This window comes from Cheilinus undulatus, linkage group 13 (genome assembly GCF_018320785.1).
Source record: "Cheilinus undulatus linkage group 13, ASM1832078v1, whole genome shotgun sequence".
Taxonomy (NCBI): Eukaryota; Metazoa; Chordata; class Actinopteri; order Labriformes; family Labridae; genus Cheilinus; species Cheilinus undulatus.
In genome coordinates, this window is record NC_054877.1 from 14,421,717 (window position 1) to 14,449,609 (window position 27,893).

General features: G+C 39.0%; 1 protein-coding gene across 1 annotated transcript in view; it reads left to right on the plus strand.

The window, feature by feature from the left end:
* The first annotated feature begins 2,259 nt into the window (after positions 1 to 2,259).
* The window catches only part of LOC121519748 (protein APCDD1-like), a 34,703-nt gene continuing 9,069 nt past the window's right edge, over positions 2,260 to 27,893 (plus strand). The window contains exons 1-3 of the mRNA XM_041802618.1: positions 2,260 to 2,614; positions 16,086 to 16,269; positions 17,777 to 18,302. Of these exons, the coding sequence (XP_041658552.1) occupies positions 2,557 to 2,614; positions 16,086 to 16,269; positions 17,777 to 18,302 (768 nt within the window). The 5' untranslated portion in view covers positions 2,260 to 2,556. The remainder of the gene's footprint in view (positions 2,615 to 16,085; positions 16,270 to 17,776; positions 18,303 to 27,893) is intronic.

Sequence of the window (27,893 nt, forward strand, 5' to 3'; positions counted from 1 at the left end):
TACCTTAGAAAGAGGCCAGCAGAGACATATGCTTAATGTACCACATTAGTACGGCAATAGCAATAAAAAAAGATTATTTTCCTGTTCTAAGAGATTTATTTGGAGATTTATTTTGACTTCATCAAAAGTGACTAAATGAATCAGTCAACAGACTGAAATTTTTATCAAATAGAATAAGATAAAAATGTCTAAATGGTGTAGTCCAGTGCTGTGAAATAATGCAAGTAGATTTAATTTAACCATAGTAAAAACACTGCTCATAATTTGGAAATTATGGTTCAAACACACTTTGAAATGCATAGATATTTTTAAAAATGATGCAACATTTATTGCTTGGCTAGCCAGTTAAGGGGTCCCTGTGTAATATTCTTTCTGCGGGCCCAAAATCCCTAGCTACGCCCCTGGATACAGGTCCCCTGTGGGCTTCTGTGCAAAATAGACTTTTCACTGATAGTCTTGATTTCTTTTGTAACTCATAAAGAGCTATCACTGCAAATTTCTTTGTTTTTTTTTAATATTTTTTTTAACCCTTTGAACTCTGAACCTATTTTTCTATTTTTTAGGTTTCTGCTCAAAAATTGCATACCCATAATAAAATGGGTATATCTCTGCAACCACAATGTCTATTTGAATAATTTTGGTGTCATAGTAAAGGGAACACCTGTCAGGTTTGTTGAGATGTGTTAATATGAGTATATGTGATACTGGTGAAGAGTAAATGAAGATGGCACACAGCAAAATTTTAAAAATTTAGGTTCGCCTAAAAAAAAGCATTTTCAGGATGAATATCCCTTTGAAAAGGATGCAGCTGCAGCTCTAAACCTTTATCAGACCAAAGTACAACATGTGAGTGCATAGTTTGATATGTTGTGATTTATTTAGTTGTTATTTGAGTTGTGTTTGGGCCATGTAAAAAAGCTTTATATAGTCTTGTAGCCCAGGTTCTGCTGTTTAATTTTATGTGCAACATCATTGTATTCTTTCATGATTAGTGCATTATTTCACACTGTGTTTGCCAATGTCCCTCAAAGTCCCTCAGTTGGGGGACCTCAGGCTTCACAAGGTTAGTGGTTAGTTAAGTCCTGTCAGCGGTGGCATCCTCAGTATGTTTGAGGGGAAGGGGCAAAAGTAATAAAGAGGTCACCAGCTGTTTGTGGTAGGGCACCAGCACTCAAAAGTTATAATACAGTTAAAGTAAGCTAAGTTTTAACTTAATACTGCAGAACTTATGGAAAATTTGAAGTTTCTCCATTATTAGTAATTTTCCATGGAGGGTACTTTTTCAAATTTTGTCCAATTACAGGGCACCAACAGGGGCAACTGACAAATTTTGCCAACTTGCAGGGCACCAAAGATGCCACTTTGTCATATTTTGTCCACATACAGGGAGTCAAAGAGGGAAATTTGTAAAACTATGCCAAGTGAGACGGAACCAAATAGGGCACTTCTTCATGTTTTGTCCAATTACAGGGCACCATCAGGGGCAATTTATCGAATTTTGTTCAATTACAAGGGTGCAAAAAGGGCAATGAATCAAGTTTTGTCCTTTAACAGGGCACCAAAGAGGGCAATTAATCAAATCTGTCCACTTACACGGACTCAAAAAAGGGAAATTGGTTAAGTTTTGTCCTATTATAGGATAGGGCACCTATGAGGGAAATTTGTAAAAATGTTGTCAACTTCCAGGGTATCAAAGAGGGCAATTTGTAAAATTATGCTACTTAAGAAGGCACCAATGAGGGCAATTGATCAATATTGTCCATTTACAAGGCCCCAAAAGGGAAATCGGTAAAGTTTTGTCCATTAATAGGGCACCAAAGTGGGCAAGTAGTCAAAAATTTCATTTAGAAGGCATCAAATACAGCTCTTGATAAAAAAAAAAAAATGTTCATTTACATGGCACCAGAGCCACAGAGGGCAATTTGTTAATTTCAGTCCACCCAAAGAGGGCATCCTAGAGAGCACTTAATCATCTTTATTTACCAAAAAACACTTTCAGGGTTTTTTCATACATTAAGGGCACCGAGGGAGCGATCGCCTCCGCTGCGTCCACCAGTCCTTCACTGGGACTTGAAGATTTTTGTCAACACAAATCCTCTCCAGGTTAAACAGCTGTCCGTTACACCTTACACTCATGTTGAACTTTTTACAGTGTTCGCCAAACAGGAGAAAACTTGAACCCCCCGCCTCTCCACGCCCATGAGGAGCATGGAGAAGCGGGAGGAGTCCAGTCTGAGCAGAGACGTCCTAACACTCCTCCAGGACGCACGGAGGACGCGCGTAAAACCAACCGAGCTGCTCCGTCTCAGAGAAAACTCCTCCATCGTGCAGCGCAGTGAAGCTGGGACTTTCCCTATCGTACCGGTGCGGTTCTTTGTCTTGAACTTGTCAAAAATCGGGGTTCTATTGTCTGCAGTGACGCGGGGGTGTGTTTCCTATGATGCTCGGACATCAGAGGAGTGTTTGCTCCACGCTTTGGATGCACAATGTGAGGGTTTGTGAGTGGATAAATAAGGACGCTGCGTAAAGGAGAAGTTCCAGTAAAGCACGTTAAAAATGTCCTTGAGAAGCGGAATGGGGCCGAAATCTACGCTCATCCTCATCGCTTTGTTGGGTAAGAGACTTCAACAACTACTGACTTTTGTCTTTGTGCAGCAAGTGTGGAGATGAGAAGGATATGGTGTGGTAGAAATGAGAGTAAAGGTGTTTTCATCCACGTGTGCATGGAGACAAATGCTAATAAAACCTTTAAAAGAAGCTCACAACAGAAAGAGCGGGAAGTGCTGCAGATAATGTTTATATTTTTGGACATCAGTGGGATTTTTCCCTCTTGGATGGATCATGTTTGTCAGATCTGATCCTGACCTGCCTCTCCTCCCTCAGCACACCTGTTAACCATCCTGCCTGTGATAGTTTGAGTCTGTGTGTCCAACAGAGTTAATAATGATGATAACATTTTCCCTCTAAGTTGTCCCTCATGCTCCAGTGATGAACATATTTGAAGGCTAAAAGCCAATAAAAAAAAATCTTCCCTGGGGCTGCTGGACAGATGAAAGCGCTTTGAGAGTTAAGAGCCACTTTAAAATATCCATTCCTGCTGAAAACCCAGTCTGAGCAGCAGAGGATTATGGGACTGCAGTTGACCCAGTCCATCTGTTGTCAGTGACAGTTGAAGGAAACATTTGGCTGTGGGTTCAAATGAGTGGGTTTAGACAGGATGATCATTCTGAGTCTATGTGTTCTGTAGGTTTAATTAGGTGGTGTGTTAGTGCAGCTTTTCATGGTGGCGACGAAAAATCTGTCAGCCTGGATCAGCGTGTGAAGTGTATTTAAAGAGGAGAGAAGAGTGTAAGATTAAATGTAACTGCAAAGTTTAACAAACTTTGCAGTTTTAGTCCATCTCTGAATCTTCTAAGTGTCCTACATTCAACATAATCCTCCACTTTGGGACAAGATATCCCTCGTTTGACTGGCTTTTGCTTAAGTTGCTTTTTGAATTTTCATTTTTATTCCTAAATTGCATCAAAAGTTGGCTAAAATTTTCATTGTTAAATAGTGAGAACAAAATCACCTGTTTTACACCTGTCTTAAAGCAACACTTTCTGATGTTCATAGAATTAAGAAATATATTTCAAGTTACAGCAACTTTTTAGTTTGAATCTTGCACTTGTCTACATATAAAAAACTAAGTACCTATACATCACAGTGGCAGTGCAGTCGGGGGGGTAATGACAAAAATGGCTAAAGACTCTCCATGTATAGTAGACAATGTCATTTTTTATATGTATGTAAAGGAACGGGGTTCACAGCTTCAGAAGAATCAATTTAAGCAGCTTCGGGTAAAATAGAAAGCCAAAATCTTCCCTTAATGCCAACCCTTTGTCTAAGCACCTGTGTACAGCAAAACTTTTCCTTACAAAACCCCCAGGTTTTTGTATGCATTGTTAAATTATTTTTTTTTAACTTTTTTAAAAAGTTTATTCTGTGGTAATATCATAAAAAGAATCAGAAGAGGGATCACTCTGGCAGTCAAATAATCAATGTCGCCTGCATTTATATCTTTGATGTAAAATGTTGGTCCAAATCTTTCACTATCTTTAACATAGTGGGGCGGACAAATGGCTTATCTGTTACAGTGATGTTACAGACAAAAACACTTTATATCAAAAGCCATTTTCAATTAAAATCAAAGGGAAGGACTTCAAATCATCTGATTTCTGATGCTGACTTTAATGTGTATGTTAGAGCCACAAAAAAGACAATTCAGCATCTTTTTAATCAAATAATAAACAACAATAATAATAATTAACACTAAAAAATTAGGGCTGATCGATTTGGGAAAATAATTAATTGTGATTTTTTTCCCCTCATTATTGCGATTGTTATTTAATAAACGCTTATTCCTTAAGTTCCTCATCCTATGTATTTTCCAACAAATACAAGCAATAAATCGTTCTATATCACAACCAACATAATATTAGCTTGAACAGCTGCTGAACAGTTTTGAAAATATAACCCCATGATTTTGACGTGTATTGCAAATTTGATATGAATTGTTAATAAGAAAAAAGAACAAAAATGAAGAAAGTAGGATTGTTTGTAGACTATTCTTAAAAAAATGCACTTGAATGATTGCATAGTAAGTAATGCATGACATCTCTGCTGCAAAAAAAAGTTTTAAACTGGCATTTCTACACAAATTTCAGGTATAAGAAATATTGCACCTTCTGAGATTTGATAATTGCGGCAGGCCATATTTTGATTTAATCTAATTTTCAATTAATTTCCCAGCCCTACTAAAAATAATAGGTACAGTGTCAGATAAATGAAGATCATACACAGAGCATACATGACCCCATGAGCCCCAACACTTCTGATTTGTGCTGGCATGCTTTCATGTGATTGGCACACTTTACATCTATTGTGGTCTTGTCTTGGTAGGAAAATTCTTCACGCAGGTAATCTATGCTCTCCAAGTGTTAATGGATGTTCTTATACATAAACGTCCTGATGTGTGCTTGCTTGGAAACATGATGGACATTACAAATCAAGAACTACACAGCACATTGCTGCCTTAGCTTTTTTAATCTTCAAAGAGGATAAAACAATACTTGTGAAGTGGAAGACTCGCAGACCAGACTGCTATAACATAAATAACTGGCTCATGGACTTTTTAGACTTGCTATTAATGGAGAGTGTGGCCTCAACTCTCAGTGGCAGTAGTAAGCTAGATGTATTATAGACTGTTGTCTGTATTTGGATTGTATGGCAGGATTTGTTTATGTCATTGTCTAGCTTTTTATCTTTGAAATGAAATGTAAATGAAAAAAATGCATCAAAGATAATAAATATTACATTAGAGCAGGTGTGTAAACTCAATCAGTGCAAGGCCAGATTCTGAGTTTAGGTCTGACCTGAGAGCCAAAGAGAGTCAACATTCAAATTAGTTATGGGGGCAAAAAAGCTTAGCACTGATGATAAATGATTTTGAGATTATTGAAAGTCCAAATCTGAGACAAAAAAGTCCAACTTACAAGTTCAAAAGGTCAAAACACAAAAATGAAAGTCAAAAACAGTGTTTTTAAAAGGCCAATATATGAGATACAAAGTAAGAATTATGCTTTTTTTATGGTCAAAATATGACTTTGAATTTCAAATTGTGTCTAAAATGTCAAAATACGGCATTAAAACTTAAATTTAGGAGTTGAAAAAGGTCAAAATATAAGATGAAATTCAAAATCATTCATCTAAACAGTCAAAATATGCAATAAAAAGTCAAATTCCTAAGTTTCAGTTGTAATTGTGAGATGCAAAATTGAAAATATGAAATGAAAACGCAAATTAATCTTCCTACATTCCCAACTTTTATTTTTACTCTTTACTTTCACAAATGCTTGTGACTGAACAAGGATGTTCTAAATTATTTAGGTTATGTTTAGGAGGTAATCTTCAGACCTCAGACTGATGAGCCAGTTATAATACAAATTTGTTATCTTGTAGGCCAAGGGCCCCTGGGCCTCCAGTTTCACACCCCTGCATTAGAGGTACCAGCGGAAAAGATCCCTAAAGTACAAGCAGAGATGGAAAAAGCATAAGACTATTGTACTCGAGTAAGAGTACTGGCCTTTAAATCTGCACAAGCAAAAGTAAAAAGATTGTTCAAAGTACAGAGTAGCTACTTTTGGCCTCTTTATCTGACCATTTTTGCAACATTTTTTGCCACTTTAACCCATTTTTGCCATGTTTACTGATTTGCAAGTTTTGGCCTCTTTAACCTTTTTCCTATATCATGCATCACTGGTGCATATGGGCTTACCAGTGTTTTAAACCAATCTCGTACAGGCTCACTTAAAACTGGAACATAAAAATAAAGTTAAATATTTCACTGGTGAGAAATGGGCTCATGAGGTTTGTTTCACCAAAGAAGCCAAGTTGTAAGTGCTGTAATTGTTGAGGCGTTGGTTAGACAAATTACAAAGAATTTCATATGAAGAGTAAAATACTGAGAAATCACGTCAAAAAAGTTTTGAGAAACTACAACAAGAGAAATAAAGGGAGGTCACAAGTTCAACCAAACCAGCAGAGGAAAGAAACAAATGATGCATGATAATCATCATGATGGTGGTGACCATCTGAAGTTTTTCTGAAGCCACCATGAGGCTGACATTTTTTACTTTGGCTGAAATAACTCGGGAAAAAACACACAGGAAGGAAATGACAGTTGTTACAAAAAGTGATGTTTCCTAGAGGATGAAACTGAAGTCATTTTGTAGCCTTTTTGTTTTCAGGAAAGTGTCACCATCAACATACTCTATGTAGAGTCCATTACAGTGACTCTTAAACCTGTTACACTTACACAAAATCTAATTTTTATGGTTAGCAGCATGTTTGAGCACTTGCAGCCAAATTCCCCCAAATTAACGGGTTAATGGATGTGTGCACTTCTCTGTCATCTCCTCTTTTTACATGTTTATAAAGAGACATTAAAAAGATGCAAACTTTGACACACAGACTGTGCAAATTTGGGCGTATAGTGATAAAGATGTTTGAAATAACATTTAGCTGACTGCTGATCCTGATACCAGTGTTTTTCATCACTTCATTAGATGTCAGACTTTTGGTGTGTCCCCATTCTCTGCTGTTTGACCATTAATAAGACCAGTTTGGTCAACAGGTGAGTCCTGCCTCTGCTGAGTAAAAAAAACCCTTTTATGATTCAGCATTTAGGTTTACTAGATACCAGCTTTAAATTGATTAAATACAACAGACAAACAGGCCTGCCCACAGAATTGGCTGGACCCCTGAAACACCCAGAGAGTGGGCCCTCCCTAGTGGTGGTTTATTGATGATATCAATCCCTGTGTGTTGGATGAGTAGCATTGATCATCCTGGCTAACAATTCCCTCATTTTGGAGCTGGTAAGTGTCAAGCCATTATGTGGTTCTGATGATGAAGTGATTCATTTGTGCCTTTTTAAAACTACATTACATCTTTTCATCCCCGTTTCAGTTTTGCCCTTTTTTTAATACTTTATCTGGCTATTTTTGCAACTGTTTTGCCACCTTTTTTCAAACGACTTTTTGTCATTCTGGACTTACTTTTGCCCCTTGTTGCACTTTAAATGCCTTTTTTAGTCATTTTTAAACCTTTTTTTCCTACTTTATCTGGCGATTTTAGGCCATGCTTGACTCTTGTTAACCGTTTTTCACCGTATCCCACCTATTTCTGACCCTTTTTGCTTTTTTATAACCAATTTTTGCCACTTTCATTCCTTTTTTTGCCTTTGCCATTTTTGCCACTTTTGCCCATTTTGGAACTTTCATCCATTTTTCCCACTTTTTAACCGCTTTTCACCATTGTCCTTCTTGTTTTTGCCCCTTTTTATAACCCTATTTTGGCCACTTTTTAACCCATATTAACTACCGTAACTACCCACTTCTGACTCCTAACTGCTTTTCACTGATTCCCAGTTGTTTTTGTAACCCTATAACTGCCACTTTCAATTTTTGCCATTTTAACTTCTTTTCAACACTTTTTTTTGCCAAACTTTAATTGATCTATGCCACTTTTTGTTACCATTTTTGCATCTATAACTCTTTTTTGCAACTTTTTGCCCATTTTGCAAGGTTAAACCCAGTTTTGCCACTGTTTAACAGCTTTTCACCATATCCACTTGCTCTTGCCCCATTTTGCACTGTAACCCTTTTTTGCCACTTTTACACACATTTAACTATGTGAAATAACCGTTTATGTTGTTTGCCACTTTCTTCTCTTAACTCTTTATACCATTTTCTGCCATTTTTTTCAATCTTAATCTCCTTTTACTACCCTTTTTACCCAAAATCTCAATCCATTTCTGCCACTTTTAGCCCATTTTGCCATTTTTTGCAATTAAATAATTATTGTTCCATTTAGCACAAATAAACAGAAACAGTAGAAGAGAATTGCTAGTGGGACAGTTTAGCTCACAAATAGTCGTATTTACAGTCCAAAACCCAGAATTTAAAGAGTTTTTAAGGTAGCCTCCTCCTCCGCTGGGCGCTGCAGAGCTTGTTCCTTTAAGTCGTAGAGAGAGCATAATCTTTTCCAGTAACTGTCTTCATCCATTCCTGGAGGTCTGTGGGTTCAGGTTGACCATTTCCCTGACTTTTTGCAAACACTGAACAGTGTTTTAGACTGATTTGTTCTGTATTTATCATCAGATCTGCCCTCATTTAACCACCATACAGTGTTTTGGAAGTCAAGGCCATAAAGGAAGCAGTATTCTCATCAATGCAAATGAGAGAGCATTTTCTTCAAGCAGCAGTACTTCCTTTAAAACTATGCAACCATATTTACCTTACACCTTTACATTCAGTGGGTTTAAAGTTGAGCTTTTTGAGTGTTGTCTGGTGTTCGTCCACCCACTCTGAGTCCACATGTTCACAGCCACAGTCAAAGATAACACAAAGAACAGCCCTTTGTCTCTCTCTGCTCTGGTACTTCTAGATTTTTCTCTTCCCATAAACGTCGTGGAGTCTCTCTGCTCGTCTGGGGTCCCAGTGCTGTGACCTCACTGGTGGGAGTGGGCCAACTGGAAATGTTCTCTGTGGTTCAGGGCTCTGGGAGTTTTGTGGGTGCTTTGATTTAGATAGAGAGCAGCAGTTTGGGAACACAGCGGCAGCACTGATGGACAGGAGAGAGTTTGAATCCAGTCACTCTGCTGTAATGAGGATTGAGTTTTGATTTTAAAGATACTGGAAAAACTCCTGCTATTCTAACTTTAATCTCTTTTTTACTACTCCTCCTGAGAACTCATTTTACAAACACATGATCTCCTTTTAATCCTTTCCTCATTGCCTCCCTAAAAGCATGTTTTCCATTTGGTGTTTGTGGTCTGCTTTGATGGATGAAAACTTGATAAAAGACTCAGTAACTGTTTAAAAAGACACTAGATGAAGCCATTGTGTCATTTATTGTAAAATCTTTTCAGAAAGCATAAAATGATTTTCAATAAATCTTCAGATCAGGTGTTTTTGCTGCTGCACAGTCCGACTTCAATCTTACATCTGCTTGCAGAACCGCACATTTAGCTGCATGCCAGACGTGTTTTTCTTGAATTTGATGCAAGCTTTTCACAGATTAGAGTCTTAAGAAGTTTAGCTTCAGTTGTTTTAAATCAAGTGGGACGTCTTTGACGCACAGGGAGCTGAAGGTATGAGCATTCACAGAAAATATCTTGAAAAAACATTTGTATGTATCCAAGTATTCCTTAAGACATTTATTCAGTTCAGTGACTTCATATAAAGATGGCTGACATGTCTCTTTTTTCCACCATTGAACAAAAAGGAAGCCAAGATACCCCTGGGATAGGCACTGACATGTTCTGTTGATGGAGTCCGGAGCCACAACGTGCGGCAGACTTGCATAGTTTTGACATTGTGCCACTCATGCTAATAAAACCACATGGTAAACTTACTGAAAACACAACGAAGATCCCTTAGACTGATACAGACCACAGCAGGAATGATTCTTGCATCTGTTTGAATAACAAACTTGTGGTTATGGACAGTTTGACTGTTGTGTTGTGATGGAGACCTAAAGAAGCTGGTGGGTTTTGTAGCTCTGCTGCTCTTGCTAGTGAAGCTAACATTTCTTTTTCATGTGTTTTGTTGTGGATACTTCTTTTTCTGTGCTGATATGGCTTGAAGTTTAGATCACAGTATTTTACTGGCCCTTGGTATTAAATAAGAGTATTAAAAAATGGACCTGTGGCTCCAAACAGGCCAACGGAGACTCTATGCAATGCGAGTACACTCACTACATTGCTGTTAATACTAGGGCTGGGCAATTGATTTAGTTTTTGATTGGATTGCAATATGGACTACTGCAATTTTCAAATTGTGGCTGCTGCAATATTTTTTTTATCTGCAAGTGTTTGAAAATACCAGTTTATGAATACTCTCTTGTCTTATTTTTGTATTTTTAAATGAAAAATAAGAATTCCAAAATAAGATCATTTCCTTCAATACAGAAACTCAAATTGAATCTGAAATATGAGTCAAAAAATTCACAATTATGTATTTTTCAGAATCTTTTAGCCCAAGTTGTGATGATAATGGCTTACATGGCTGTGTGTGAAATGAATCAGTTCACTCATGTGGTTGAAGTAGATAAATAAAAATATGTAATTCACGTTTCTGCGTAATCTAATCTCAACCTAACATCTAGAACAGTTTAAATCTATGTAATATTGTGTTGGTTAAATCAGAATGATTTATTGCTTGTTTGTTGAGAACACAAAAAATTAGGAACTAAAAAAAGAAAAGATTGCATGTTTAATTGCAATCGCAATATTGGGGGGAAAAAAATCGCAACTAGATTATTTTTCCAAATCCTTCAGCTGTAGTTAATACAGACATCAAAAAGGAGAGGAAAAGACTCCGTCCTCTACCTGTTTACTGTGATGCACGTTAGTTACTATGGTGATGTTCGGTTAGTTACCGGACTTTTCTTAATGCTAGAATGAAACATACTGATACTGTGGACTGTGCTGCAATCTGCTTGTAAAAAGCATTGCAGAGCAAATCACTCCCTTTCTTGTCAGTCTTTGCAGTTTCACTGTCTGTGCTCCAGTCCATCCCTGGCATGTCCCAAAAGCACCACTCCGCTCTGTTTCACTGGAGATATGTACCAGGCCGCTGCCAAACCGCAACAGTCCACATAGAGCAGATTGATCAAAACAGCCAGAAAACATAAAAAATACAGAATGCACGGACTTTGGAGAGTAAATCATCACTATATCAACATCACATTTCATCCTGTGGCACACGCAACAGGTCATCCAGAGGTCAGTGGGTCACAGATCTACTACGGTGCCACTGACCAGGTAAAGTTAACTTTTGAGGTGGAAAACCACATAATATTTCATGAAACCACACATCTTTTGTTGACAACAAAAATCATGGAATCATGTTGAAATGAAGCAAATCACCCCAGGAAGGCTACATAATTCTCTGGTTGTATATTACATCTCCTGTCTTGTGATCACGAGTCTCTAAAGTCTTTAGGGTTGCGCTGCGCTCCAGGCATGCTTTCAGTATGTGAGGTCATTCGCCTTCAGTCCAAGAAAAGTGCTGCACGCCAAGATCCTGGTGCAGGCAGACCATTTGGAACTTAATTACTTACTTACTCCTCTTCGTCCCCTATGGGACATAAGGCTTTAATGAGCTTTCTCCATTGTATTCTGTCCTTTGCAGCATGTTGCACCTCTTCGCATGACAGGTTCATCTGTTCCAGCTCCTGTGGCACAGTTCTGCGCCAAGTGCTTTTAGGCCTCCCAGGTTTTCTTTAGCCTGGTGATGTCCATCTTAAGACAACTTTTGTGATCTGGTTCTGGAGACCATTTGGAAACTGGAGGTTAAATTGACTAGTTTTGGTGTCCAGGAGGTCAATTTTTGGTGCCGTATGGTATCACAAAAGCTCTATAACACAAAAAAAATATGTTATCTGTATTAAAATACTGACCCCCCACTACTGAAAATATTTTTAGTTAAATCACAATATCTGGATTGGGCTGTGCATTCTGTGTGTGTATTGTAAGTCTCTTGAATTTAGCAAGTCATTTCAGGACAGCATTTGACTTTTAAAAACACAGAATGAACTTTTTAACTAATTTCTGACACTACATTAAACAGTCAACAGATCATTAATCGAGATTAAAATCAAAAGATTATTAAATTGTAACTTTAACCATCGGTTGCTGCCGTAGTTTGAACTTCTCAATTTTTGTCTTTTGTGAAAAATGCCTTTATTTTGTATTTTTGCTTGTTTATATGTTCTTTGCAGATGACGTCATGCAGCAGTGGAGAACTCCCCTTGGGAGGCGAGTGGGGATTTCTACAAAGAGAATAAGGCTGGGTTTTCAGCTGTTAACCACTCTGCCAAGCATAAAGAGTGTGAAAATATAAACATTCTTAACCCTGATGCAATTTTTGTGTCCTGAAAGTAATGAAATATTCAGGCAAAAAAATAGAAAAAAGTTTTAAAAACTCACAAAGAAACTGCAGCAGGCAGGAGGAATAATAATAATAATAATAATAAAACTCAGTCTAAAACCAATTTGGCTTTTCAAATGTGGATTAAATAACAATAAAGGATGGAGGAAAGGAAACTGGCACTCAAACAGGAGCTAGCTTCAGTGGCTAACATTAAAGAGCCGTTTCTTAGAACAGTTTTGTTTTTTAACAGCTCATTACTGTCTTTTAACCTTACAAGGTTTATTTAGTTGGTAGAATATTACAGTGGCAATTTAAAGCATATTTGCTACAAAATTAAGATTTCTAAAAATGTGTTAAAGGGTCTCAACCAGCCTCTTTGCTCCGTGTCTCATTTTATCTGGATTGACGACGCTAGGAGGTCTGCAGGACTGAGTAATTTGTGATATTGTTCTCTTACATGCTAGGTAAATTAGTTAAACTATGGTAAAAGTCACTTTTTTATGAAGTTTAGGGATCGTACTCAATGCATGTAGACATTTTTAGCATACAGGTCCATTTAGAGCTGTAAAGTTGAAACTCCCCTCCATTTCCTTCCATTACCATGCCTGTTCCCCCCCTTCCTGACCCCCCCCCCCCCAACAGAGATTCAAAATCACTCGATTGCTAACAGCCTATTCCCTAGGAATGATAATATGGCGTGCATGTGTGTCTTAATGTGTCTTCCCCTGACATTCACCTGCTAATAAACCCAAGGCATGAAAGCCACAGTGTGGTTTAAAACGTGTTTGTATTCAGGGTGTCAGCAGGGTTCCTTTTAAAGTGAACACATGCTCACGTCTTTGTTGTTTCTACTGTAATCACTGAAGATGAAGCTGTTTGTAGCAGCTCAGGATTTTGCGGTGGTTCAGTTGTAAATGCAGGTGCAAAAAAGACCACTATACTCTCATACAAACGTGCACACTTATTACATAAAGCAAACTGTGAAGTCTCCTCTTTGATTTTGAGCGCCGCCTCAGCCAGCAGAGCAGCGTTACTAATGCCACCAGCTGAGCCGGGGGATCGGGTCTCCCCTCCATCCAGTGTTGTTCTGATGTGGTCATCTACACAAAAACCTGCACTCGTGCATACACATGAGAGCGGCCTCATGTGGTGTAAAACAACTGTGTGGAGCTTTGTTCTTCATGGAGCTGTTGCTGTGTTTTAATCACGTTTGTTGTTTCTCTTACTGGTTTTGAATAAAAGCACACAGGCAACCACAGAGGCATACCAAGGCGTTAAACAATATTGCCAGGCAAGTCAGGTCAGAAAGAAGGAACTCTAGGGAAAGTCTTCATATTTCAAGGTAGATTTTGATGATATTAGAGTCTTATATGGAGTCAACCCCCGCTGGAATGTGAGCTTTGAGGCTTTTGTTTGGCTTCAGGCTTTGAAAATGCTTTCATTTCCGATCTTACATCCTCTTAAGCTCAGACGATTGTTGAAGGTATTGTTGTTTCATATGATGCATCGAGAGTACGCGGACAGGGTGGGAACTTGGAGATTGTAAAAGTCAATACTGCTCTTGTCCTTTTATCTTTGTTTGTAGATTGATTTCAAGGTTTGCTTTAGTTTCTGTAGATGCTGCAGATAGCTATGAATCCGTTCTCTAACATGTACATCTAAGCTTTACCTTTTCATCACATGATCCGCTCATATTAACCCATAAAGTCTGCACTCACACCAGGTGTTGCAGGTCACTGATAAAGCCCTGTAATCCTCCAGTGATGACGTGAGTTAAAATGACTCAATAAAACCCTGTAAGAGCTTCAAAGAGGCTCGGATGATTGAATAAGTAGAGTAAAAACATGAGGGGGAACTTCAAACTAACAAGATAACTTATTTTCCTTTTTGATCTTTGTGTCATTAAACTTTCTTATTGGTTTCCCTAAAAGCCTTTTGGCTCAGTTTATGAGGATTTAAAGATCTAAGAGAAAAAGCCATCTTATTTAAATGGTTTGGACACTGGTTCTCAACTGGTTGGACATCAGGACACATCACCACCTTTTTATGAGAAATTGTGACCCAAAACTTAAAAAAGAAAGTTCAACGTTACAAATGTATGAAATGGAGAATGTTGCAGTTTGGGCCTCAGATTGAACAAAGCATGATTAGATAAAGACATATGATAAGAGAAATATGTGTGTCATACACTTTATTTTTAATTTAATTTTCCCAGCATGAATGAAAACTTTGGAAACCTTTCGGGAATTGCCATTTTTTTTCAGGGAAAATCAGCTGTTTTATTCTAAGGGAAGAGGATAAAAAAGATAAACTCTTCTGTTAATGAATGAAATTTACTCACCAGTTCCACCCACTTTAACAAAAGTTGCCAACTATGGTCTACTATTTGGCTAAGATGGGGGGAAAGCCCTACTCTCTCATCCCTGTGTCTGATTCTATCCACTGTCCTCCACTATCAGTAAAGGCATAAAAATATATCTTTAAAATAATCCACCTAAATACTTAAGCTCCCATGAGTTTAATTTGGAGCCCCCTCTGGACAAAGTGGTCCATTTTAAGCAGCAATTTTCCCATCCAGGGTGAAGTTTCAGTGACAGCATGCCAAGCAAGTACACCTGGACATCCCACACCTCGGCAACATCCCAGCTCCTCATCCCCAGTTCAAGGTCCGATGGAACACATAATCCCTCTTGCAAGTTCTGGGTCCACCTAAGGGTCTCTTCCCAGTAGTTCATACCAAGAGACCTCCATAGGGCAGTGATCTAAAGGCATCCTGAAGCCTGCTTCTGCATTAGATCTGCGCCGTAGCTTATGCCGTAAGACTGTGTAGCCTACGCAGAGGCCTACACACAAAGCCAACGTGCAACTCCTTAAAATCTAACCATGTGTTGAAATGATGCAATCTGCAAGATCTGCATTTAAAGCCTTGATTTTGGGCCTGAAATCATAGCTATAATAGAGATTTGTTGCAACTGATATTTTGTGTAAATAACCCTTAAGTGTTCGCAGATTATTGTAATAGTCCTGATAAATTCAGAGCTCCTCTCATCTGTAATCATGAATATCAAACATCCATCCATTTTCTCCAACACTTATTCTGCTCAGGGTCATGGGGAGCTGGGGCTGTCATTGGACAACAGGTGGGGTACACCCTGGGCTGGTCAAGTCAATGGCAGGGCTAATATCAGACATTTTCATATTTATGATTCCAGATCAAGCAGTCTGATAGAATACCTACAAAGGACATAAAGAGCAAGCAGGCCAGGAAGCTTCCTATTCCAGATGTTTGGTACCTTGACATGTTGGCAAACACTAACTTGACTGTACAATTTTTTCTGCATGGGTTTCACTCATACTCTTTTTTGTTTTCTTTCTTTCTTTTTTCTTTTTTTTTTTTTTGGCTGCAAAACCGATTGCATTCCAGGACAGTCAGTCGACAACATCAACTGTCCTCAACATTTTTTTTTTCATCTAATGCTAGAGCGAAAGATTCTTTGAGATCTTGTGTCTGTGGAATTACCAGAGTAAAACAGTCATTACGAACAGCAGGTTTTATAAGCCTTATATGGAACTATTGTGATCTTAATTTTCCGTTTTTCCCTGCAGGGTGGGCTAAATGTTCGTCTCTCCACCACTCAGACAGTCGGTCCAGCCGTCTCTCTATGGAGAAAACCTTCGGCCGGTTGGTCAAAGACTCGCAGTGCCAGCACATGTTGAAGCACCTTCACAATGGAGCCAGAATCACTGTGCAGATGCCTCCAAACGTGGAGGGTCACTGGGTGTCCACCAGGTAAACAGGCAGGGACTTGTGTGTACTGATGCATCTATTTCAACAAGTAAACACAAAACTGATGCAATTATCCAATTTTCTTCAACAATCAAACAAAAAAAAGTATTCCAAGGATAATGTCTGAAAAAGCTTTTAGCACTCCTCCTTATGTATGTTTAAGAGATGAGGCTGCTGTTCTTTCGTGATAAGCTGCAATTTTTGCTTCAAATTACAGAAGAAACGGCATTTCTAATACACAAAATGGCTTCATAGAGTAATTCAGAGTAGTGATAACAGATTAATGCCTTTGCATTCCTAAAATATGTCACAGATTTGCCTTTAAAGTTTTTTTTTTTCAAGTTTATTTTTTTTTTAATCATTTGGTTGATATATTTCTGCTGTGCATCATGGTCATCTTCCACACACCTTTACCCCCATCTAAAATGAAAAATTCACAGTTCTAATTGGAAAAATATGTGTTTACTTGTCTTAAAATACAGCCTGTAAAAAATCTAAGCCTTGTATTAGTCATAATCAACATTAGGCAATGTTACTTTTAACTTATTTGTTACATATTAAAATAACTGGGCTGCATGGCGGTGCAGGGGTTAGCGCTGTTGCCTCACAGCAAGAAGGTCCCTGGTCCGCTTCCCAGGCAGGACCTTTCTGTGCGGAGTTTGCATGTTCTCCCCGTGCATGGATGGGTTCTCTCCGGGTACTCCGGCTTCCTCCAACCACCTAAAACACACTCATTAGGTAAATTGGTGACTCTAAAATTGTTGGTAGGTGTGAATGTGAGCGTGCCTGGTTGTCTGTCTCTCTATGTCAGCCCTGCGATTGACTGGCAGCCAGTCCAGGGTGTACCCTGCCTCTCACCCAGTGTCAGCAGGGATAGGCTCCAGTCCCCCCGCATTGCAACAAAAATGCAATCACAGTTGTTAACATGTAATTTCAAAAAACTTTACCCCCAGCACTGGTCCGAATCATAACTCTTAATTTTCAGATTTTCTTTGAATGCAACATGTTTGATCCCCCTGCTGACATCTGCGCTCCAAAACAAACATACCTAAACTTATCCACAAAAATATGTGGATTAAAATTTTAAAGTAATGAAACTGAGATTTCCAATCCCTGCAAATACATGTTTCTACGAGAGCAGATTGAACTTGAAGAAATGGCTGCCTAAAGGGAAGTTGACAGGCTGATCTCAAACTTACTTTTAAGGCCATGAAAGACAACAAATTAGATCTGAATTAAGCTGAAGCCACCTTAAGTCAGAGGATTAAAGAAGACTGTAGTGGAAATTCCAGGTTTTCTCTGCACTTAAGGCAAATGTTCTTTTTGTATGTGCACATGTTAAAACATGCACATGTCACAAGAGAGTCTGAAAGCCTTTTGCACTGGAATATACAGAGGCCAATACAAAAGAAAAATACAATTAACGCTTTCTGCAACATTAAACACTCTTCTTTAAACTGCACATTTGGAAATTTGCCGAATTTGACTTATTCTCTGTTTTCTGCTGCAGCTGTGAGGTGAGACCTGGCCCGGAGTTCCTGACACGCTCCTACAGGTTTTACTCCAACAACACCTTCCAGGCTCACCAGTTCTACTATGAGGACAACCACTGCACCAGACCCTCCTACACGCTGGTGATCCGGGGTCGTCTGCGTCTACGACAGGCCTCCTGGATCATCCGAGGCGGCACTGAGGCCGAGTACCACCTCCACAGAGTCCAGATGGTTTGTCACACAGCCACAGTGGCCAAAGAGCTCAGCCAGAGGCTCAACCGTAGCTGCAGAGGGGCCGTGAAGGGCCCCTGGGAGCCTAACGTGATCTACGAGCTGTGGAGTGAGGAGGGAGGCTATGACTGCTCCAGGGAGCTGAACTTTGCTATGCATGAGCTGCAGCTGCTGAGGGTGGAGAAGCAGTACCTGCATCACAACCTGGATCACCTGGTGGAGGAGCTGTTTCTGGGCGACATCCACACAGAGCCATCACAGAGGCTGTACTACAAACCGTCAAGCTACCAGACTGCCCTGCAAAATGCCAAGGTAAGCCCCTGAGGAGAGATGCACCAACTGTAAAAAAAATAAATGCTAAATTAATGCAAAATTAATGTAAATATTAGTAATTGACTCTGACACTGACATGTTTTTTCACATCATGCCAACATTTTCTCTCATGTTTGACCATGAAAACAGATCAGAGTTTGTCCATCAAGTCTTCTACCCAGTGAAAAAATCTCTTATTTGATTATGCAGTTGGGTGTACTAAACAACATCATTAAATTGACTGGACAACAGATATAAACATTGGCCCTGGCCTGTAAAGTGTATCCCAGTGGCCCCTGCAAGGCAGAGGATGCCCCGTAGTTTTAAGGGCCTCATCTTTGCCTTTGTGAGATTTTTTTTATTGTCTTCACATCCGTATAAGCAAAATAGGCAATTACTTAGATTGGCATCATGGCAGGGTGGGCAAAACATCCAGTACAATCCACTTTATATAGCACAAAAACATTAACGTTTACCAAACTGCTGCACATCGACTAAAACACAGAAAAGAAACACAAACACTGCAGAAATAAAAACATTAGTAGGGAGATATAAAAGCAAATAAGGAGAAGCAATATGCATGAGAAACTTCTCAGAATAACCAAGTATGATTCTGCCCGTACTGTTTAAGCACAGTGAATCACTGATAAATATGTCAATCAATTCACACTTGCAGTCTCATTCAACCCCCGCATCCCACCCCAACTGTAAGGAGCCAAAAACAGCCCAGTCTGTTGACACAAACTTAGTTTGAGAATATGCCAGCACAGCAGCATGTCCAAATGTCCTAAACTATCTGGATGCAATTACAAAAAGTTAAAACACTAAAGGAGAAATGAATTCAACAACAAAGAGAGAAGTTTTTAAGAATAAAAAAGCCTTTGTCTAAAGCCTGGGCAGGCAGTGTCACATAACACTTCAAGGTAGGTTCATTTTTACAAGGTGGTCAATTTTTGGTTCACTAGATTTGTCACTGATGAGCTCACTAAACTCTAATCTTACCCTTGTCCCTACCAGCTGCAACACCAGATCAGAAGCTAGCGTGCTTTCCTAACCATTGTCAAGTCTAACAGCAGGTCATTGCTGCTCAAGAAACATAAAATTAAAATAGCTGCAGCAAGACTGCAGTTTTTCACATCTCAAAAAAATCTGTACTGTGAAAAGAAACAAGAGAGACTTAATGGACTTGCTATGGTCGCCATAGAGCACTAACTAGCTCAGAAAATTGAATTATATACCATGAACGGACAGGTAATGTCACCGTGTAAACTACTAAAAGTCAGGCTTTAATTCACCTGTAGTTGTGAGTGCGCACACGTTATACATGCTTTTTTGTGCAGAATTTTCTCTGCATTTGTTGATGTTAGGGAGCTGAGTGGAGCTCATTTGGAATAAAACTGCTGTGCATGTTGTCCTGCCTCTGCTGTGCAGACTTTTCAATCAGGTTATTTGAGTTTTTGTGCATATATATTACAGAATATTTAACTTTTTATCTTAACACCTTTATATGCATTATTTGTTAATGCCATTACAAAAGGCCAGCATTTGACAATATGAGACTAAAATAATGTTGATGATTTAAGCACACAAAAGCCTGGTTACTTTTTGCTTTTGACATGTTGTTTATATGCTATTTCTCGAGGATGGGCTGCATATTTACCTCTCGCCTAAAGTGACATAAGCGTTGCCTGGGTGCACGTCATGCATGTGAAAGGACAAGACTTTTTGAACTGTCCTGAACTGCCTTTGATTAAAAATGATGATCTCTAAGTACAACTTCAGTGCGGCTTCTTAACCCAGATGCTGCCACTTTTAACTAAGAAGTTTGCAGACAGACTTACTTGTAGGAGGCGCTACATTAAACCAGGATGAAACTCTTTAAAATCACGAAATCCGTTGGAATGTCTGATCAGGAGGGAGGAAATATTTTGTCTGCTCTGAGCACTAAGCACTCTGCAGGACTGTTTCTGAACTCTCCCACCACTGTGTCGAGCATCCACGCGGCCAAAGACCACACACTAAAAACAGCATGACCTGACTGTAAGAGCAGTGTTTTTGTACAAGTGTTTATCTGACGCTTGGCTCACAAAGGCTGTGAGCAAACATGTTGAAGAGCATGTAAGTTTAAATCTTTGTGTTTTGTTTGTGAGGAATCAGTGAAGGTTTAAAGATCAGAAATATGCTAAACAATGCCGAAGAAATTGAGAGTAAATATTTTGGAGACAGGAAAATCCACCTGTTCATGGCAACAAACAGTGGAACAATACGTATTCTACTTCTTTTACAAAAATCTGGTTTGGGATCAGTGTGTATGTTAACAATTTTGCCCTTTGTACACCAAACATTTGCATTGGTAGAAACCTGAAACTGTGTACATGCTGATTTCATCTCTTAAATCTGGTGTTACGAAAGAGCTCTTTCATTCCTCCTCTGAGCTTACAGATGTAATTTCTCTATTTACACTGCTGAGCAGCAGCTTCCCCGTGGAGTGAAACCCTAGAGTGATGTTTTCACTGTCACCCTCCACAGAGATTACAGTGAAATCCTGCTCTGCTCCGCTGTCTAAATAAACATGCATGTGTGCGGGGATGATGGGGCTCCGTGTTTCTGATCAGAAAGTAAACAGAGGTCGGAGCGAGGAGCTGTGATCAGACATCACCCCTTTGTCTTTGTAATGACCAGAGCTGCTCTCCATAAGCCCCTCTGGCCCACAGAGCAGCAATGTGAAACCAGGCCTATCTCCGGGAGCGATCAACATGTGGTATTCCTAGAATTCGGATTCATGTGGCTGTATGAATTATTCCAGCCAGCACATACCAGGTCTGATTTCATGCATGCCTGAGGCTCAAATCAAAGTGTTGCATGTGCTCGCCTCAGTATTGTTCTGAATAAAAGAGGAAGGGGGGTGTTTGACGAGCCCTGCATTTCCAAAGTTACAGTTAGGAGTCAAAGATGATGACAGCGCTGTATTAAAGGGTCAGTCCACCAAAATCCCTCAACAAATCTCTCTTTCCTGCAGCAGTATAAAGCCACACAAATAGTTTTTTGCCGCAGGTAAGTCAGATTAGCCAATAAATATACCAATCATACTTTTTTTTTTATCATAGCAGCTGGCATAGCTGCTGGTCTGTCTACTTAGCTTTGTACTGAGACCTCATGCAGGTGGCAGTGTGGCCTATTGTAGGGAGAATTATTGCTCTTTTTAGCTATTCAGATCATTTGGCTCAGTTCAGCAATGAAAGTATCTCATTCAGTTTCAAAAGAGCTCTTTACTTGGCACCATTTTGGTGCTATCGAATCAGTCAAATTTAGCAGGGTTTATTTGTTTACCTAGAACTGATATGTGTGCATGCATTTTAACTTACAATTGATTCCTAATTTTCCAAAATATTTTTCCAGATAAATGTCGGGTATTTAGGAAGGCAATGTGTTTGATAAAAACATCCAAGAATAATCTTGCACATTGTCCAACTCTTAAAAGAGTCATTTATTTGCACCATTTCAGTATTTGACCGTCTTCAGACAGTTTTCAGGACATCTTAAAAATGTGTCTACACACCTGCAACCAACCAATCATCATCACTGACATCAGATCTAAATTGACAAATCAAACAACAAACATCAGCGACCTGACTGAGAGAGTAAATATGATGAAATAATACATCACCTTACACCTTAGAGGTCATTTTAAAACAATTCACAATATTAAATAGGGAGAATAAAAGTTCAGAATAAAGGTTGATAATTACAATTTAAAGCAGTAAAACTGAAATCAAGTATACTGCATTAGTTGAGGCAGGTCACAGAGTCGAGCGCTGCCATATGTTTTTGTGATCAGCTGATCTCAAACAAGTCCTCATCAGCTGACGGCCAGCTGATTCGCTCTAGGCATGCTATTGGCTAGTTGCACTCATGCTGCCATATTTAACCTATTAAAACTATGCTTTACTGCTCCCTCTGCAAGCTGCTTTTTTCAACCCTCCTCCACCCCAGCTCCTCTTTTATGCTGCTTCTGACTTAACAGTGTTATGCTTTTGTCCCTAAAGCCAGCTCTGCTCTGGATGTATTGCTGCTTCTCTCCCTGCCTCAGGCTTTCTTTGTAGGCACAGGAAGATCCATAATAAGTGCATTTTTTTTTCAGTTGTGACGTCAGCGTCTCCATGCAACCACGGTGATGTAAAGTATCCCATTTCTACCCCTTAACCCTTCCCCTTAGCCCTCCCCCTTCATCTGCCCCTTCCCCTTGCCCCTTGAGTGGTATGGGGTGGGGGTGAAAACCTTCCCTTAAGAAATGAGACACCACTTGATTGCTGTTCATCATCACACATTGCGTAATCAGAGCTTCAACCGTCTCGTTCATGTGTTGATCTTCACCATTTATTTAAACAGTTAATAGCCCTCGTTTAAATGGGTACATACCGAAAATACAATAAACTCCCATCGCTAATAGCTAAAGATTGAATATGTGACAAAATACAACTGTCATATTTTCTATAATTATTTATAAAGGCTGCAAATATTTACGTTTACACGCCTCATTTGCAGTCTGTTGTGCCATTTCGCAAGCGAACACAGTGCATGGTGGGAAAGTCATCATACCCCTTGGTTTCAAGTGTGGTCTTGAAAGTCTTTGTTTCAAGAGCTATGCAGCCCTTAGCCCTAGCCCTTGATTACAAAAAAGAATTGGGACACCCCTTCACCTGACGTGAATGAGCAAAACCAAGGGGTAGGCTAAGATATGGGCTAAGGGGTAAAAATGGGATTGACCATTAGACCACCACTGCCCATTAATATCTCATTTCACTGTAAAAAAAACTTCACTGACAGCTCAGTAGACAAGTCAAAAGTCATCTGCACCTTGTGTTATCAAACATTTACTCTTTACTGTGCCTTTATATCCTTTTCCATCCATGACAAGTTCCTTTTTCTGTGATTTAAGTTCATGTCATAATCTTCGATCCCTATAAAAGCAGGTCTGTATCCAAACAGATGAACAAATAACAGATTAAAATGGAAAATTGTGGATTTTTAAAATGTGAATAAAGGTTACCTCCAGAAATTCTGAGATTAATCTGCATTAAAAATTTTAATCTTTTGACAGCCCTAATTTTAATATGATATTGATTTTTATTCACAAAAGGGTCAGGAAAACATTCATAAGCAGACTGGGATCACTTCAAGTTGACTGCATGTAACTAAATGCATGGAAATCAATGATAATGCTGAATTTAACATTTTTATAATGGCTGGGGTTTGGACATTGTGGAGCTTACTGCCTCCCTCACATTTGAGTGTGAGTGATTTTGCAAGATTCACATGCTCATATTGTTGCTGTCTACACACTGAAGAAACAACATAGTTTAATTTTAGTTAATATGTGTGTGGGGTCTCTCACTTTATCAACATCGGTGAAGATTATAGGAATCTTTTGGTGCGAGACAGGTTTTAGACTGACACTTTTAAGTCAAAAATCCTTCTGCCCTAACTTATGTTTACATAATGGGTGCCTCTGAAAATGATTCATGTTGGCCTAATTTAAATTCTGGTATATTTAAGGCACAATTTGTCATCAACTATCAAGCTTTTTTTGTGTAACAGCGGTAGAAAATACCTCACTCCCTCCCACACAGAGCGCACTAAAACAACCACCCTTGGAGGTTGTAATGGTTTCTTTTTGGAGGTTTTTATACTGCCAGGGTGACTATCCAATCCATTAATGTTGAGTGTTTTACCCCAAGCTGGTCCCAGTCCAGAACACTTGCTGGTGCCAGCGTGTTCATTTGTGGTTATTGGGTGGATCCCGGTGGTGATGCAAGCAGATCAGCAGACTCTGTTTTGAAGGGTTGTTTTTTTCTGCTTTCTTCATTTTTCTGTCGCCTGGTTTGCTCTTTACGTCATGGAGGCAGACTAAAGACCACTTGATAATGGTGCTTGTTAGGCAGTGATCTGTTTTTTATATTGTTGTTGTTGGTAAACTGTTTCTGTGGTTGTGAGGTTTTTACATGAAGAGGCTTATTTGTGGTGAAGTATGTGCTTTTCTGAGTTTGTTCTAGTGAGCTCAAAATAACCTCTAAAGCTGGAGTATATAAGATAGCATGTGGGTCTATCTTAAATTACAGAAAACTTTAAAAGTTAGCAGTGGATCATTGATATTTTACCAAGAAATAAGTCCCTAAAGCAGGACCCTAAAGGACTGGTGTAGCTCCTTTTCCTCATTAAACAATACTTTGTGGACATCATCTTCCATGAATTTTGGTGGTTTTTCTCCAGAATGATGGAATAAAATATGGCTGCCAAGCAAACTGAAATTCTGATTCTCCTTGATCCACTGTGGTTTGGATTGTACCTCATTTTGACGTCAGTTCAGACGAATGATCCTGCCAAATAGAGTTGTAAAAACTAAAATGGATAAATGTAATTTTTATGAAGCAATGGAAGTAATATCCTCCTCATTTCCTTGTTTTCATATTCTCCCAGAGATCTAAGATGGTTTTCTTGTTCTGAAATTATTTTCTTACACTTTATTGGAAAAAGCCTGCAAAGGTTTGGCTTTTTTTGAAAGAAATACACCTCTGATATTGTTTGGGTTTTTTTTGGCAGTCTCAAAAGAATAAAATTTTTTGGCAGTCTAATTTAAATTCTGAGAAACCAAAATCAGAAGCTGTAAACATTCGAGAAAAAAGTAGAGAACTACATTAGACTGAATTTTGGATTTACACATAAAGTTTTTCCATCATTTTTAGGTTCTAGTCTTTTTGGACGGGGCTTAATGTTGGGCTCAACATACAGGGGTCTTTAATTTGTAGTTATTCAGGACCAGTCATTTAAAGCTCTGGGCTTTGTCGCATCTTTGATTCTCTCACTTGATTTTAAACTACTTCAAGCAATAAGATGTATGTCTTTATGTAATAAAAAGATGTATGTTATTTATCTCTAAATTAAGCTGAAGAGGCGCCAATGGCACGGCATCTCTTCAGCTACTAGACCAATTCCTGGACTCAGTTTAAGGCCAGCTCAGACGACACAAATCCAGCCAGATTTTGGCCTGACTCCAAAGTCGCATCGTCAAAACTCAGGCCCGATCATGAGCATCAGGAACGGCAACCGCTCTTGTAGTGTGGCACAATTAATGACTAGTCCAAGATGGACCACAACCACAGTTCAACAAGACTAGCATGTCAGCATTTTTCTTACGTTGTCAGCAAGTTGGACACCCTGACCTGAGGTCATTTTTAGTCTGACGCCTTCCAATAGGACAGCATTTGCATTATCATTTACCAGAGTGGCATCAAACAAGCAAACAAGTCCTTTTTCTCCCTCCAGAGGATTTATTCGTACGTACACTGATTCCCTTTTACGTTATGTCACATTCATAATCCAAGTTTAATTTCAAGGATAGCCAGTCCATATTGTCCTCCTCTTGATAAGTGGGAAGAGTCCATACTTGTTTCTTTTTTGTTTCTTTCTTCCAAGACCAAAAGACTGCTTCTGTTGCAGCTATGATTCTTTGACCCTTCCCCCCGTGACCACCTGTGAACTTTCTGTGGTGACGTCGGCAAACAATGAGCTATCTGATCACACTTGTGGTGTGCCCACTCTGTAGACTAAGACGGGACAAGAGTCTCATAACGTAGTCACGGTACCATCAAAAAATGTTGTTGATGCCAATACCAATGTTTTTTTTCATTACCTATTTTGGTGTAAGACTCTTACTCTACCAACATTTTCTCTCTTGTTGGACCTTTAAAGACAGATTAAAGTGCATCCAACAGATGACATCTTTTGCCAAATACAAGGCAGAAGTCCTCTTGGAAACTGCAGTCAGATTAATTAGATACCATTACAAAATTGATTGAACAAGGCAGATAAACATCAGCTTCTGATTTCTGATCATGCCACATCATTTACTGACAGACAACATCAGAGTGTCCCTAGTCTGTAGCTTTGCTAGTTAGCTGTGTCTTCATCCTGCAAGTGCACTTTCCTGGCTTCATTGGTTCCATTTTTTAAGGATGAGGAAAAGCAGTTCTACATTTTTTTACCAGTAGCCACCTCTGCAGTGGCCACTATTCTTTTTTTTTTTTTTTTTTTTTTTTTTTATAATTAAGTTAAGCCACTGTTGTGACTCGCTCAGGATATTTAACTAGACTCATGATAAGCCCCCTTTCAACAAGTTACTATGGATCTTCCTCCTGTAGACCTAACAAGGTCCTAACAAGCCTCTTTCCCTTATTCATCTTCTTCTATGTTAATTGTGATGCACAGCAACACAAACTAAAATTTCTTGTACGTGTAAAAATTGGCAATAAAAGTAGTTTCTGGTTCTGAAATTTAGTGAATGTTATCCATCTGCCTTATGGATCTTAACTTCTGCTATACAAAATATTCATGCATTCATGCAATCATGCTCATTAACCTATATTAAAGTCCAGATTTAGTTTCTATATTTTTATCTTTTTCTTACTGCATGTAAACTTCTTGAGTGTCATATGGCTCTGAATCTGATTCTGGCCCTGGAGGCTCAAACATGTTGGTCTGAAAGGTCTGATAGAGCAGCCTCATAATGATAAAAGCCAGCTTCTTTAGCTCTTGATGAAATCCTTTTTTTAAACAAAAAGCAAAGACTGACAATTCTCAGTCTAAGAGCTGAAGTTGTACAGTGAACCTTTGAGTCAAAGCCTGTGCCTAAACTCTTTGTTTTCATGGTTCAGCTTTAGGTCTGTGAATTTTGTCGAACTTCAAGAACTGTGTGAAAAAACTATAAACTTTCTTCTCAACTTCTTATTTGTGTTTTCATGATCAGAGTGGAGTCACAACATCTGTAAAACTTTTATTTGCCACCTGCAAATAACAGAGCAGATATCAGTTTGTGTGAAGCTGGCCTGAGGCGTCTGAATCTGCTCCAACTCTCAGCTGTAGTGATTACTGCCTGATCACAGAACAACATATTAAACTTTTATATGTTCAACTAAAGGGTGTGATTTCTGCTGTAGATGGGGCCAGTTTTCTCACTAAACTCTCTCTGAGCTTTGTTATCATACTTTCTCATCGTTACAGCCCAGAGGAGAGAAACAGGAGCTGATAAAACGTTGACATGCTCGTCTGAGTCACCTTCAGTTATTACTGTTCACTAAGAGCAGTGAGTTTCATCACAAGGGGCTGTAAGACATTTTTAACCCTGGGTTTTGCCTGTCAGGCTGCATATTCAGACTTTAAGCTATGTCTGGGATATCTTAACTGAAACATTGCAACCACTCTGACTAAAGGTCTTCTTTTCTTTATGCCTATAATGTTCACAGGAAGACTAATGAATCAATTACAAAAGCACAGAGAAAATTACAGCATGCACTCACCAGTCACTTTTTTAGGTACACCTGTTCAACTGCTCATTAATGCAAATATGCAATGCTGCAATCACATGGCTGCAACCAGTGTATTTAGGCATGTTGACATGGTTAAGACTCGAGATTCAAACTGAGCATCTGAATGGAATAGATATGTGATTTTTGCTCTGAATATGAAGCCTGCAACCCATTCAATAAGACATTCATACAGGAGCATGTTTACTGCTGTGCTACATCACCTTTCCTT